Source organism: Hesperophylax consimilis, chromosome 9 (assembly GCF_061612785.1).
Source record: "Hesperophylax consimilis isolate HC1 chromosome 9, BYU_Hcon_1.0, whole genome shotgun sequence".
Classification (NCBI taxonomy): domain Eukaryota; kingdom Metazoa; phylum Arthropoda; class Insecta; order Trichoptera; family Limnephilidae; genus Hesperophylax; species Hesperophylax consimilis.
Genome location: NC_142844.1, coordinates 5,066,654 through 5,081,324, shown reverse-complemented (window position 1 = coordinate 5,081,324; position 14,671 = coordinate 5,066,654). Strand labels below are relative to the sequence as shown.

The window sequence follows — 14,671 nt, the reverse complement described above, 5'->3', positions numbered from 1 at the left end:
TTGAAGGTCGTGGCTTCAAATCCCGGCGCTCGAAAGAAGATTTAGTTTGATGAATTTGTGTTATTTCATAATTTATTAATTCAAAATAATATATTATATTCTTGCGGCACGTTCCAGAGAGGAAGATGCTCTCATAATATAATATCACACCTTGTACACATTATCATATAACATTTTCACAGTTGAAAGTATCATCTTGTTTAATTTTTGGGTTACAGCGTTTCGGACAGCGTTACAATGTCCATCATCAACATCTGCACGGAGAAAAATTACCATTGCTAATTTATTAAAAATCTCTTCAAATTATTGGTAATCCGGTTAAAAACGGGATTGCGGGCCTTATGAATGAATTAACATGTTTCATGATAAACGTTAAGTAAATTACTAATATATTATCATTATGATGTCGGAACATTTCCGAATATTTTTGCATTACAACGAAAATTCTTTGTATCGTCATGATTATATTTGTGACACTTCCACTTCCGAGTGGAAGGTACTCTGAGTATCGCCCTGGTGTAAGACCACCATTCAGGACATTGCTCTATTATGGTGCGGCTCAAATTTAGACATTTGACACCTCAAAATCCACTATGCGGCCAGGCCTAAAATACTCTGCCATGATATATTATCAAGTCAAATCGATAAAACAATCTTAAATGGAAATTTTATTATTACTATTTTTTATCTCAAGAGAGTTTGTACAGTGTCTGTACAGTGTCAATGCAGGTGAGCTATGGTGCCGGCCGGTTGGGCAGCATTGTGAGGCGGGTTACGGTGCGGGCTGTACGAAGGGATTTATTTAATGTAAGTGTTCGGATTATAAGAAGGAGGAAAAACAGATGCCGGTAGCCCATTCCACATACGAGCCGTCTAACACAAAAACGAGACGAAGAAGCGGCCCGTTCTCATGAAGTTCACCTGTGAATGGGTGTTCCGCTCGTGTGAGTCGGGTTTCACGCACGTGCACCGGTGCACCTGCACATGGCGTCTGTGCATTAGAGATGTCATTCAGAAGGACCGCCCTCCTTCGCAGAATCAAGTCGGTTTAACAAGTATGTTAAGTTGTGGGGCTCCAGCCCAGAGGTGGCTTCCAAATTCAATTGTTCAGCGTACTTGAGATATATTAATAAGCGCCCCTGAGGTGATATCTCACAAAAGCGGCGCTATCCAAATTGTTCAATAGATAAATAAATATTATATTAAGGCGATGCCATACGTAGTAATGCACAATTATTTGTTTTTGGTTTGAAAATTTAGTCGCCTAGAAATGTTTCAGATGCTTTAATTAAATACTGCGAGTAGAATACATCTTGGCCTTTGAAATAATCGAGTATTTTTTAGATAAGTCTTTTTATAAGCCCAAAAAAAACATTTATAAGGTCTATGAAAACTGCTTTAAAGTTCAAAATCTCCTACTTACCAACCCATTTTCGGTTATGATTTTATTGCATAATGTGGCAAATTAAGTTATTTATAATATGATCGAAAAAAAATTAAATATTTATGCCTGAACATCCACAAAATAAAATAAAAGGCACTTTTTGGCCATGTTTTTTTCTTGCCTAAATCAAAACAGTTGGATGGTGTTAAGCGGGAATTTAAGCCTTATCGCCATAAACGTAAGGAGTGTTGTTGATGGCGGATCGATTTTAAATATTACACGACGTAGTACATCGCCTTATAATTTATCGTAACGGTAAAAATCGATTTTTCTCCGTGTGCCCTGATGCTGGTCGATGGACACATACTGTAAACAGTAACGCTCTCCGAAACGCTGACTAAAGAAGACGCAAGCAGAAACACGGCACAATATCCCAAAAATTAATTATGATAACATCGTTATTATTTATTATTCTTTAAAAAGTTACGTATGAAACATTCCAAAAGCTACCTGAATAACTAGCCATTAAACTGAACACAATATTTTTTAAATTTAAAACAGACACTGAGTCTTGGATCATCAGCCAAGACAGATCCAAGATCAAAAATTTTATAAAAACCCCTTGTCATAAAATGCAATGAAACATTATATGTATCAAATAATATATAAATACTAATTTATGTATCCAATATGTCTTTCTCGACACATGTATATCCTACTGAGATAGATATCGAAAAACACCTGTAAAAAAAAAGAAGAAAAAAATAAACTGGAAAAAGTCATAAGATCGTTACCCGCACAATATGTATTAGTAATGGTAATTAAATTATTATCTATCGAAATGAGGCGTCTACCTACCTGCATATAATTCTTAATTATAAGGTCAATGTTATTATTCAATAATAAAGTACTCGGAAAATCCCTTTAATATCAAATATTTGTTTAAAAACTTTTCGGCTTATCACTTTGTATGAGCGAGAACAGGGCTGTCCAAAACTCGGCCCACGGGCTGAATGTGGTTGAATAAACGTCACAATACAATGTAGGAAGTATAGTTGATCATTGAAGCGAAAGCGTAAGCAAAATATCGTATTTACCATTTGATCGTAAATAATAAAATGATGTTAAATACGATAAGATTATGTATTTGTAGAAAGCATTAACTTTGGGGCTCGTCATAATGTACAATAAAAAACACGTAAATTAAAAACAAATTTGTTTGTTTTTATTGTACTCGGTCTTAAAATGACCGTAATTACAATTCGAATGTAATTTTACTTTAAAAAGATCGCGTATAAGAAAATCATCGCTCAAATCAAATTATTAAATTTAGGAGCAGATAGGAGCATAAACAAGAAGAAGTTTTATTAGAATGTTGCTATGAAGACTAACCACTGTTGTGAAAACCTGGTGTAAAATTGCTTTGCAACTGAAGAGAAAAACTCCAATCTTTTATTTGATTGAAAAAGTGAAAAGGCTGTTTATATACTGTGTATATAAATATATAATGCGTAATATACCTAAACTTTGTAAAACCAGAATTTAACACGATAACGGTAAGTATTGAAATATAGGTATTATTCAGCATGCAGTGTAGGTACAGAACATTATCTCGTAAAATAAATAAATGCTTACACATAACAAATTACAGCAAATCTTTTTACTGTAACATATCAGACAAAATACTATTATTTGCTTACGATCATTTGAGAGTTACGATCATTTGGTTATGATCATTTGATTATGATCATTAAAGAGTTACGATCATTTAGTTACGATAATTTGAGGGTTTCGATCATTTGATTATGATCATTAAAGAGTTACGATCATTTAGTTACGATAATTTGAGGGTTTCGATCATTTGATTATGATCATTAAAGAGTTACGATTATTTAGTTACTATAATTTGAGGGTTACGATCATTTGAGAATTACGATCATTTGATTACGATTATTTAATAACGATCATTTAACCTATAACCATTTAATTGTAATGGTTACTGTAATGGGTACTGCTTCTAAAATCTTCGTTAGGCATCTTATATCATAATATAGTAAATTGATCTAATTTACGATTTAGGTAATTATTAAGTAGGTATATGGGTAAGAATTTACTTACAACTACCATTTTTAATACGCACTTAAAAAAACAATAATTTGATTCAACTTAATGGCAATAAGCAAAAACATTTTGCATTTACGATTTTGCAAAATATTGATATTTAATATAATTTACGTAAATAATAATTTAAGAGAAAATTTGCCAACCGACGCACCATTTTGACAAAACACCGGTATGAAGTTCGCGCATAATTCGCGTTTGTTTGTAGGCAGTGAAGAAAACATGAAACATATAATCGGCATAATAGACAATTATTCGGGATCGCTGGCCACACACCCAAATTTGGTCCCAAACATCATATGAACTTGGTTTCCTAATATTTAAAGGGTTACTACGATTTTTTGTTTAGGATAGGATAGGTTAGGTAAGGTTGGGTTATTATTGGTTAAGTTGGGTTAGGATAGGTTAGGTTATCGCATTTTCACGTTCATTTTGTTGCTTCACGGCTATTGACGTATAATACATCTATGTTCACTTCTTATAATTAACCTCAAGTATTCTTGTAAATTGTCAAATTATAGGTACCTATTTAATACAATGTCACGTGTGCGCTAGGCCATCGATATAATTATAGTCCAAGGTCATGTAATAATATATACAAATGTACTCTATTTTATTATTCTGGATGCGGCCCGGGGGGAAATATTTACTAATAGGTACTAAAATCGGGTTTGACGTTCCTGAGTAGGTACCAACCAAGAATAAAAAATAAAAATAATAATACTATTTATAAGTAAAACAGGTAAATTTGCATCTTTTCGTTAATTAATTGCGAAAAATAATGTACTTTCGGCTGACAATGAAGACAATATTAGCGATTCCTAAACGAAAATCTGGAACAGAAAAAGATAGGTCACATCTAGGACATGTATTGTATTTCCTATTCTTTTATGATCACGATTTCAGCCGATAATTTAATTTTTTACGCCATCTAGGAGGCATTTACTGAAAACTTTTGAGTGCTTAGTTTGCTTTGCATTGGCAATTTTTAGTACTAAGTGTTACTAGTAAAACTTATGGCAAAAGAGAAAACTTTTATTACGGTATTAATTGGCTTGCGTCTTAGCTAAAAATTTCGTATTATAACCTTGTTATCACGGTAATTAGAGGAACTACAGGTAGATATAATCTTATTTGTTGTTATCTTTTGCTCCTTTGCGTAAAGCCATTATTTTAAGCAAGCCAAAAATCAAAAGCGATCTACAAAAGCCATAGAAAATATTTAACAATAATTTAAAAATGTATCAACTAAACTTAATCATGTCGTTACCTACCAAAGCGGTGATTAAAGCGAAAATTTCTTTTATGAATTTAAATGGTTTGCGCCTTCGATATTTTTCAAATTTAATTAAGCTTTATGTAGTTACTTCGTCAATACATACATGCTTGTATTGTATCGGTAATTTGCGCTAAGCATTTTATCAGCAAGCCAAAAAGGAAAAGAAAATGCTCTAATGTATTTACCATTGATAGAGTTTGGTTTTTGCCGTCGACGTTATATCCATTTCGCGATCCTTCCTAATGAAAATAAAAGAAAATAAGTTGTAACAAGTCATCTACCATAATATTTTTAACAGGTTTGGTGAAAAAAGTTTGAAAAAAAAGGTTTTGTTAGTTCAGTTATCCAGCGAGTGTGGAATGGTTCCGGGATACCACTTGCTAAAAAATATTTTTTTCCAGAAACCAGTTGATAAATGCTTTGAATACGTTGAAAATTAATAAAGTTTTATTAGCAGCTGCAAAACTACACCTGTATAAATAATATAATCAAATGCTTTTTACAAGTTGTTGCATTCTTAAGAATGTTTTCTGGTCACAAATTCAACTCAGCGATATTATTTAAATCAGAAAACCTCTTTTAACGAACTTTTAATAGCTTAACGTTCCCTTGAGGGGGAATTTGACCATACTCCTGATAGCTTATCTATAGGATAAGGTTTTTTCCCCAACTGCTCCCAACCGTCTGGAGCCAGTGAGACTAAATATGAGTGGCTATATGTGTGGCTGAAGGCAGATTTTCAGGTTTGGTCACCAAACACCGCAAAAGCTATTTCAAGCAACGTTTCAATTCTAAATGGTTTTCTTACACCAGGGCAATACTGAAAATATATTCCACTCTGAAACGTGCCGCAAATATCTCTAAATAGTATAAAAAAAAGTCGGTATCCGCGTCTGTCCAAACCACGGAATTTGATAGGGATTTTACTATTATTTAGAGAGGTTGTACATATATGATTTAACATTTTCACGGCCAAAAGTATTTTTGTTATTTGTTTTTGGGGTGTTATGCCGTGTTGCGCTAACTCCTTCTTTAGCCAACGTTTCGGACAGCATTGCAGTGTCCACTGAAAACCACTTTAAATAAAAAATGATACGTTAATGTTAGCTCAGAGGGTTGGAGCTGGCAACACGGTATCACAACCTCATACTTAAGCTCACATTTTAACACAACCTCAAATAACACATCTGCCCTGATGATGGACACTGCAATGCTGTCCGAAACGTTGGCTAAAGAAGGAGTTAGCGCAACACGGCATAACACCCCAAAAACAAATAACAAAAAAAAAAGGTTGTACATAATACATGCATATTATATTTATAGAAAGTAGAAAAAATTATTATTGTTTATTGATTAAATTGTGAAATAACATAAATCAATCGAATAAAATTTACTTGCGACCTCCGGATTGCTTCTAACCCTCGACCACGGAGACCGTCTAACTAATAAATATTTTCAAAAGGTAGAAAACTCGGCTAACTCATACGGTATGTAGCCACTCGAGTATCCAATGGTAAACTCGGATTTATAAATAGATTGTAACTGCAAATATACATTGTACTTTGGATAAGCTATCAACAGGAATTACCCTCTGAAACAATATAAATAATAATTAAGGCAAAGCTTAATGCTTAATCACTATTTTGATTAATCTTCATAACGAAATGGTGTACATTATGAATGCCAAAAATGCTTTAGATAAATTGAAGGTTTTCCTATCGTTTCACTTGAGCAAAATAGAAATAAAAAAATAAATTTCTCAATAAAAAATATAAATGTAAACTACAAAAAAAAACATTTTTCAATAGAAATTTATAAACGCGTAAAGGAAACGACTTTAAAAATACAGTTTTTTAGCTAAGATTTTCTGTGACAGTTTCTTTGATTAACTTTTTTGCTTTGTTATAAAATTATTTACAAATTAAATAAAAACCAGTTTTGTGTTTGAAATCGAACGTTTCTAGACTCCGTTTGTTAAGCGATTTTAATGCCTATTACCTACAACAGGGGTGTCCAAACTAGATGGGACCCAGGGCCAGTAAAAAAGACTAAATACATTGGTGGGCCGCAAAATATTTATAAAAATAAAATACTGGTAATAATACGTAATATCGTTATTTTATTATCTACTTTTTCATTAATTTGTCTTTTACAATTCTGTACAAAATCAACCTCAATACTAGTGGTAGCTAGGCGCAGTGCATGTTTAAGTGAAGTATCTGTCAATGAAGACCTGTATTTCGATTTTATAAACTTCATTGTTGATTATGCACTTTCACAAAGGTAGGTACTGCCCATCATCGAGCCCATTTTTTGCCCGAAATTCGTCAGTTTCGGGAAACGTTCAGCGAGGAGCTTAAAAAAATCAATTCCTGTTTCTGTTCTGCCCTTGTAAAAGGGGTCTGATTGCAGATCACACAGTTCCAATTGATAATCAATCTTCACACTCGCAACTGCGATCGTTAATGGATGAGTAAAGAGAGCTATATCACTCTCAATTTTTTATAAATCTGCAAAACGCCGCTCAAATTCGACGATTATTTCGTCCATGTATTTGAGGTGGTCCAAAAAATTACATTCTTCAAAATTTTTCATCTCTAAATTATGTTCTTTACAACTTGAAAAAAAAGAAAAATCATTTTGTTGTAGAGACGTTTTGAACAATTTCAGTTTACTTCTGAATCCATTCACATTTCCGTACATGTTGGCTATATTGAGGTTTTTACCTTGCAATTTTAAATTTAATTCATTCAAGTGTTGCGTCATATCAGTTAAAAACGCAAGATCAGCCAGAAACTGAGGATCTCGCATTTTATCTTGTAGTTCAGAAGTGTCAGATGATATCTCATTTTTTAGAAATAAAGGTATTTCTTTTCTTAAGGCGAAAAAGCGTTGCAAGCACTGGCCAGCACTTAGCCATCTGATTTCCGAATGCAATAGTAAATCTCCATAGTTTGCATCGATTTCACTTAAAAAGTCTCTAAATTTTCTATGTGTCAATGCCCTGTTTCCACCTCTAATAAAATTGGTTATCCTTATAACAACTTTCATAGCATTCATTTGACACAAAGATTTTCCACACAAGGCTTCCTGATGTATAATACAATGCAACAACGGGCAATCAATGCCATTTTGTGTTAGAAGTCCAGCGAATCCTGTCACTGTCCCGGTCATAGCTTTTGCCCCATCGGTCACAATACAAGAACACTTACGAAATCCTCCATATTCTACTATAGTTTTGTTAACCGCTTCAAATATATCACTGCCTTTAGTTGTTCCATGAAATGGTATTAAATCCAGCATTTCTTCCGTGATTGTAAAATCTTTGGAAATGCAACGTATAAAGATTATTAATTGACTGACATCGGTCTGATCGGTACTTTCATCCAAACATATTGAATAGTATTCGCAATCTACAAAGTAATCACATATTTTTTTTGTAATATAATTACCCATGTCCTCTATTCGTCGCGCCACCGTTTGATGAGATAATGCAACAGATTCAAACTTTTCCGCTAATTTCGGCTGCATAAAGCGTTTAGCCATTTCAACTGCGCATTTTTTTATTAAAACTCCATCACTAAATGGTTTTTTGCTCTGGCTAATTGTAATGAAACTTCATATGAGGCAGCCAAGCTTTGTTCATTCTCAGTACTTACTTTTGAAAACATACTTGTTTGCTGTATTAGTTTTTTTTTGTACTCAGCCACCATAACTTTTCTTGCTTCACCGACATGTTTTTTATACTTTTCTTCATGTAAAGAAGTATAGTGTCGCTTAACATTATATTCTTTACTTACAGATAAAACTTGCATACAAATCAAACACTGAATTTTATTGTTATTGTTGGAGATAAAGTAGTCTAACTCCCATTTCGCATTGAATGTACGATTTTCTTCACTTAACTTCCTCTTCTTTACAGACATGATGAAAAGTTCAATATACTCAAACACAAAGCGAACAACGTAATACCAAACTTTAAAATAATGTAAAAGTCTTTAATAACCTGAGAGTAACCTTGCGCAATCAAAACTTTCATTGCGTTGAATGACAAGTGACAAACAAATGCCCAATGAACGATGCGCGGTAGGTACCTATTTTGAGTTCGGGGAATTCCCCGAATTCTCGAGTCAATAGTGATGTGAGCGACGTGATCGAACATACCCAAAACGTTTGAATTTCGTCGCGAGAAAAATAGTTTGCTCATTAATGTATTTAAAACTTCGAACAAAGAAGATAATGAACTAAAATCTGAATAATAATTGCTTTCATACAAAATGTGACAAGAAATAAATAAAGTAACTAAGTTAAAGCAATTATTAATTAAAATAAATATAGTTTAAAAAACTAAGAAACACGCTTTTAAATAATATCGAACTAAAAACTTCAAAATAATTTTTAAAATAAGCTTAAAGCAATAATGAATGAAAAATGATAGTATTATTGTTAAAAAGCGTGGGCGCTATGTGCCATATTTTTCGTATATCGTGCGCCCGACGCTTTTTCACAATAATACTATCATTTTTCATTCATTATTGCTTTAAGCTTATTTTAAAAATTATTTTGAAGTTTTTAGTTCGATATTATTTAAAAGTGTGTTTTTTAGTTTTTTTAAACTATATTTATTTTTCACTTTTTAGTTTCGTATGCTACAAAAGCGTGTTTTTTTAGTTTCTTTAAACTATATTTATTTAATGGTAGTTTCTTTATTACCGACTATGGTTCTAACAGGTAACTTTTATTCCGGAGAGGGAGCCTGAGAAACGGCTACCACTAGGGCCGAGGAAGGCAGCAGGAAAGTTACATACAAGCAAGCAAACAAGCAAGCAAGCAAGCAAACAAACATACAAGTGAAGTTAATATAAAAGCGTGTTAATAAAGTATTATTATATGCAGTGGGTACACCTACAGACCTCTTTGTAGTCGGTGTAACCGAACCGGACTTTTTTTTGAAGTCGGTTAAAAAAAGGTTCAATGGGCCGCAATAATCTAAACCGCGGGCCGCATGCGGCCCGCGGGCCGTGGTTTGGACAGCCCTGACCTACAATATAAGGTATACCAAGAATATACACATGTTTGGCTTGTAGCTTCCTCTTAATTACTAACCTAATCATCAAAAATCCTAGCTTAAGTTTTGTGTCCGTTCTCGGATTTGATTTGAATTTAAGTGTCATGTTCAAAACTTGTACTAATTGTGCAATAAATTCAGACAGACCTTAAATTACCTACCTTTAATACGATATTTTAGACATAAAATAATTTGAATAGTCTTTTTGTAGAAATTATTATATCCCGTGATTTTTAACGGGCTGGTTATTAATAATAACAAAAAATCTAAAATTTGTAACAGCAAATACTTTTTTGGAAATACGTGTTGAAAAAAGCGGTTAGGTTAGGTTTCATTTCTGTTTGTTTTTTATACAGAAAATAAGAAAATAATTATTTTTTTCTTCATTTCTTTCGACTTAAGAGGAAGCTACAAGCCAAAAATGAGTAAATTCTTGGTATGCCTTATATCGTCACGAATATAGGTAAAAAAGGCATTAAAATAGCTTATGGAACAGAGTCAAGCGTCAAGATTTCAAGCGCAAAAGCGGTTTTTATTTATTTTTTAAACAATTTTATAAGAAAGCAAAAAAGTTAATCGAGGGAAACTGTCACAGATATAGTCATAATATTGTATTTTTTAAGTTGTTTCGTTTGAACGCATGAACGCATTTCTATTGAAGAAATACATTTTTAGTAGTTTACATTTATGTTTTATATTGAATAATTAAAACTTTTATTTGAATTCTACTAAAGGGAAACGACACGTGGAAGAATTTTTTTGTTTGGTTTTGGAAAAAAAAAGAAAATTTTACTACATTAATATCAGGAATCACTGGTTAAAGTAAATTAAATTTATATTGTAGAAATACTACCATTACAGTTTAAGAAAGTATAATTATTATTTTTTTAATTTTAGTACCGGTTTTATTGGTGGTTTTTCTGTTGCAACAGTTGTGATTTCGGTTGTCGCTTCAGTCGTCTTTGTTGCCTCTGCCAACCTTTTGTAGCAAACATCCAAGTCATCTTGCATGTTGTTCTTCTCCACAGCCACTGCAATAGTAGCAATCACAAACGAAAACAGCACAACACTAAGCAAGGTCAACACTTTGTGCTCCGCCAACCAACTCAAAAATCCTCGAATCATTTTGACTCAATATAATTATTTTAACAAAATAATCCTCTGTAGACCATACTATGAATCTAAACTATAACAGCCCCTATAAAATTTAAATATAATTAAAATTAGAGCTGATGATATAGTGCTGGAAAGGTTGGGAGTTAGGCACTTCTATCTCCCTCGAGAACACGGCTTTATACTGAACTAATTCAGGTATTTACTCGTTCGCCAATATTAATTTGTGCGTTCGTATTATTTCGTTTTAGGTAGATTGTTTTATTAAAGATAATAATCAGGGTATCAATCATTATAGATAAAGCTGTTTTCACGCAGAGATAAGAGATAATGTACAGGATTATTACGAATACTAACTGGCGAAAAGATTATACAGGTTGTGGAAGGCTATCTTATCTCGGAAAGCCGGATAATTAATCATAAAAACAAGGAAAGTAGTAAAATATACTGCAGGGTCGATCAAAGTGAAAAGGCCAAGGGAAAACAGGGTATATTCACACCATAATATAATACATGTATGAGCAATGAACGCCATCTTCGGATTTCCCTCAGACCTGTAATAATAATCCCATAACCAGAATTAAATCATTTTTTTCTTACATTCTTTGCAGGAGGCCGTGAGGAAATTATTTTCCTTTGGGGCCTGTGTCATCTTTGGGGATGCTGTGTGAAGGGTCTTATTGTGGAAACGCGTGAACCTGAGTCTAGAGAGACCCAGGAGATAAGAGGGAGGAAAAAAAGAGGCCGGCAAATCGTTTCACATTCAAGCTTAGTTGAATTCAAGAACGAGTCGTAGAAACGACCCGTTCTCGTGTGACTGATTTCAATTGTGTAAAAATATTGTTTCTTGGATCATCTTCCATTGAAATATTGGTAGAAAAAGGACAGCATTCTCACCTGACGCCTGTGCTCTAAAGATAGCAATCATTTGTTAAGGCAGGAGAATCTATGAAAGATTTTTCAAGTAATTTATTTTTTTTATTTTAGTTTATTTAGGAAACATACAGTTTTACAAAAAAATAATTGAATATAAAATAAAGAACATGATTTAAACCAGTTAAGTTCCATATATAATATTTATAAAAGCTAGAAATTAATTAAGAGTAATAAAGTACATAGTGTGTGTGAAAAATGATTAAAAAGAGAATACTAAACAATACAGAAGTAATATTTTTAACTAAGGTACGTAGTAAGGTTAATTTGATTTTAAATAATTTAAGGGTACAGTGAAAAATGTCAATATCGCTTAAGGCATTATAAGATTTGCAGATACGCCCGAGCAATTATTATTTATTATCGAGAGGTATTTTGGGGCTCCAGACCAAAGGTGGCTGCCAAATGCTATTACTGCAATGGGGTCGCTTGCGATTTGTACAGGGTTAGCCGTTGCGTACTATTAAAATATAACAATGGGTATTACTGCTTTTTTGACATTTTATTTGCGTGACCGACCGATATTTGTCAAATCAACCAGATTTTTATTAAATTCCGCGATCTCCGTCTTAATACCATACTAATACGTCCCTAATCCTGGGGATCGGATGGTTTAAATATCTGTCAGCCACTATTACTGGGGTATTACGGCCTGTATAAGCAGTACGTATGCGCGTGATTATGTGTAACGTTTTCTACTAACCTGTTCTTATCCCTCCGTATTATAATAGCTGATAATAACTGATACGAAGCCCGAAAGTTATTATGGAACAACCGTGTTTGTATTTATATTATTTTTTTCACATTTAATTTTATACATTATCGGTTGTTTTGATGAGTAAGAGTGTACATCAATTAAATATGAAAAAGTGGTCTCTACTTTTTAAAAAATCAGATACCTACATTTTAACTTTTAAACTAAAATAGAAAACTTGGGGTTCTTCCTATCTAAAACGTTTATACTAAATTGGTTTTTTATACGTCTGTTCATAATAGAAAAAAAAATAGAAAGAGTCTTATGAGAGACATGAAGTCGTGTCAGTAGGTGACAGATATAGCACAACGTGACTCAACGGCTTTGATGTTTCGTGACAAATACAGCACTAACTACGTGACCCGAGGGGTAAATTAATTAAATGCCCTTTTTCAGACAGGTGCGAATATCGATACTTTATTCGTGACATGACGACAATTGTTGATGATAACGAAGAACTCTGGATATTAAAAATTCAGCTAAATTCACTGCAGAAGGAAATGGAATCAAGAATACTTGATTCGGCCAATATATTTTGTACCCGTGGTACGCCATGCCACCCACACTGCATAAGTTTTGTATCCACGTGTCCAACATAGTAACAGAATTTTTTAATATATATAAACAATTAACTTATAAACAATATACATACAATTTAATGACACATAAAAATCAAATTAAAACAAAAAACTAACTGTCCAGTACCTGTGGGCAAAAATTCATAATTGTAAATATTAAATAAATAATAAATATAAGAACACAAATTAATACACGCAAAAATAAAATATCAAAAAAATAATTAGTGGAGATTAATTTCCAACACTACCAAGAGCAATAATCACTAATAAATAATATAACAAACTGAACAAATGTTTGTAAAATGAATGGTATGCAACTGAACGGGATTCAACAACAACATGATAACTTGCAGTATGTTATTAAAAGTATTCAATGTTAGCTATGACATATTTTTCAACAACGGACAACGTTCTTAAATTATACGAAAATATGTCAATATCATTAAAATTCATATTAAATATGCTACACGCACTGATTGCAAAAGCGTTTTGTTAGCATAGCATTTATAAAGATGAAAAATTGATTTATCTCTATTTCTCGAGCTTTGGACTTTAAAATTAATCTCAGAGAAAAAGAGCCATCAATCAATAAAGCCATTGATAATTTTATGGAGATATTTATATCTGAGAAGTCTCTTTTAGCTTTGAATGGCTTTAGTCCATAATATTCCATCGAGCTGTTTATGACATGATTACCAATATGTGTCTTAAAATTTAATTAATGGACAAATTTTCTTTGGATTGCTCCAATGCGCTTTATGTAAATATTGTATTGAGGATTTCATTTGAGGGAAGCAAATTCAAGATGACTGCGAACATACGAAAAATATAATGTTTTAAGTGTTTGAATATTATAAAAAAAAATTTTTTTTTTCAAAATTCAAAAAAATATTTACTGCCCAAAAATAAAGAGTACAAAGGGTATAGCTTATAGGTTACATCCTATTTCTTCCAGCTAACCCAATTGAATTATTGAATTCTTTTCCAAAACGGAACAAGAATTATATAATAATAACATTCTAAGGGATTTCTTCATAATCATATCAATATGCACCTCAAATATAAGTTTACTGTCAAGCGTACCTAGATCACGAATTTGTGTAACCTTTTTAAGTAAATGGCTGGCTATATGGTAGTTATGGTCAAATTTCATTTTGTTTCTAGTGAAGGTAATCACATAACATTTAGAGGTGTTCATGTTGAAATGATTTGTCATTAAGTTTGTACAGATGTTCCTGTAATTTGCAGCTGTCAATAATACAATTAATAGGAAGGAATATTTTCATATAATCGGCCAAAAGAAGAACATTTGTATAGTTAAAGTATTTTATAATGTGGTTGATGAAAATTGTAAACAGCTACGGTCCCAGAGTAGATCCTTAGGGCACACCTGAAAGTATATTTATAAGCTCATAGATGAAGCCATTAACTGTTACTCCTT

At 32.6% G+C, this 14,671-nt stretch overlaps 1 protein-coding gene across 1 annotated transcript in view; it reads right to left on the bottom strand.

Annotated features, from left to right (window-relative positions):
* The window catches only part of LOC149420831 (glutamyl aminopeptidase-like), a 65,025-nt gene extending 53,914 nt beyond the window's left edge, over positions 1-11,111 (bottom strand). The window contains exon 1 of the mRNA XM_089635571.1: positions 10,753-11,111. Within this exon, the coding sequence (XP_089491697.1) occupies positions 10,753-10,977 (225 nt within the window). The 5' untranslated portion in view covers positions 10,978-11,111. The remainder of the gene's footprint in view (positions 1-10,752) is intronic.
* Between the last annotated feature and the right edge of the window lie 3,560 nt (positions 11,112-14,671).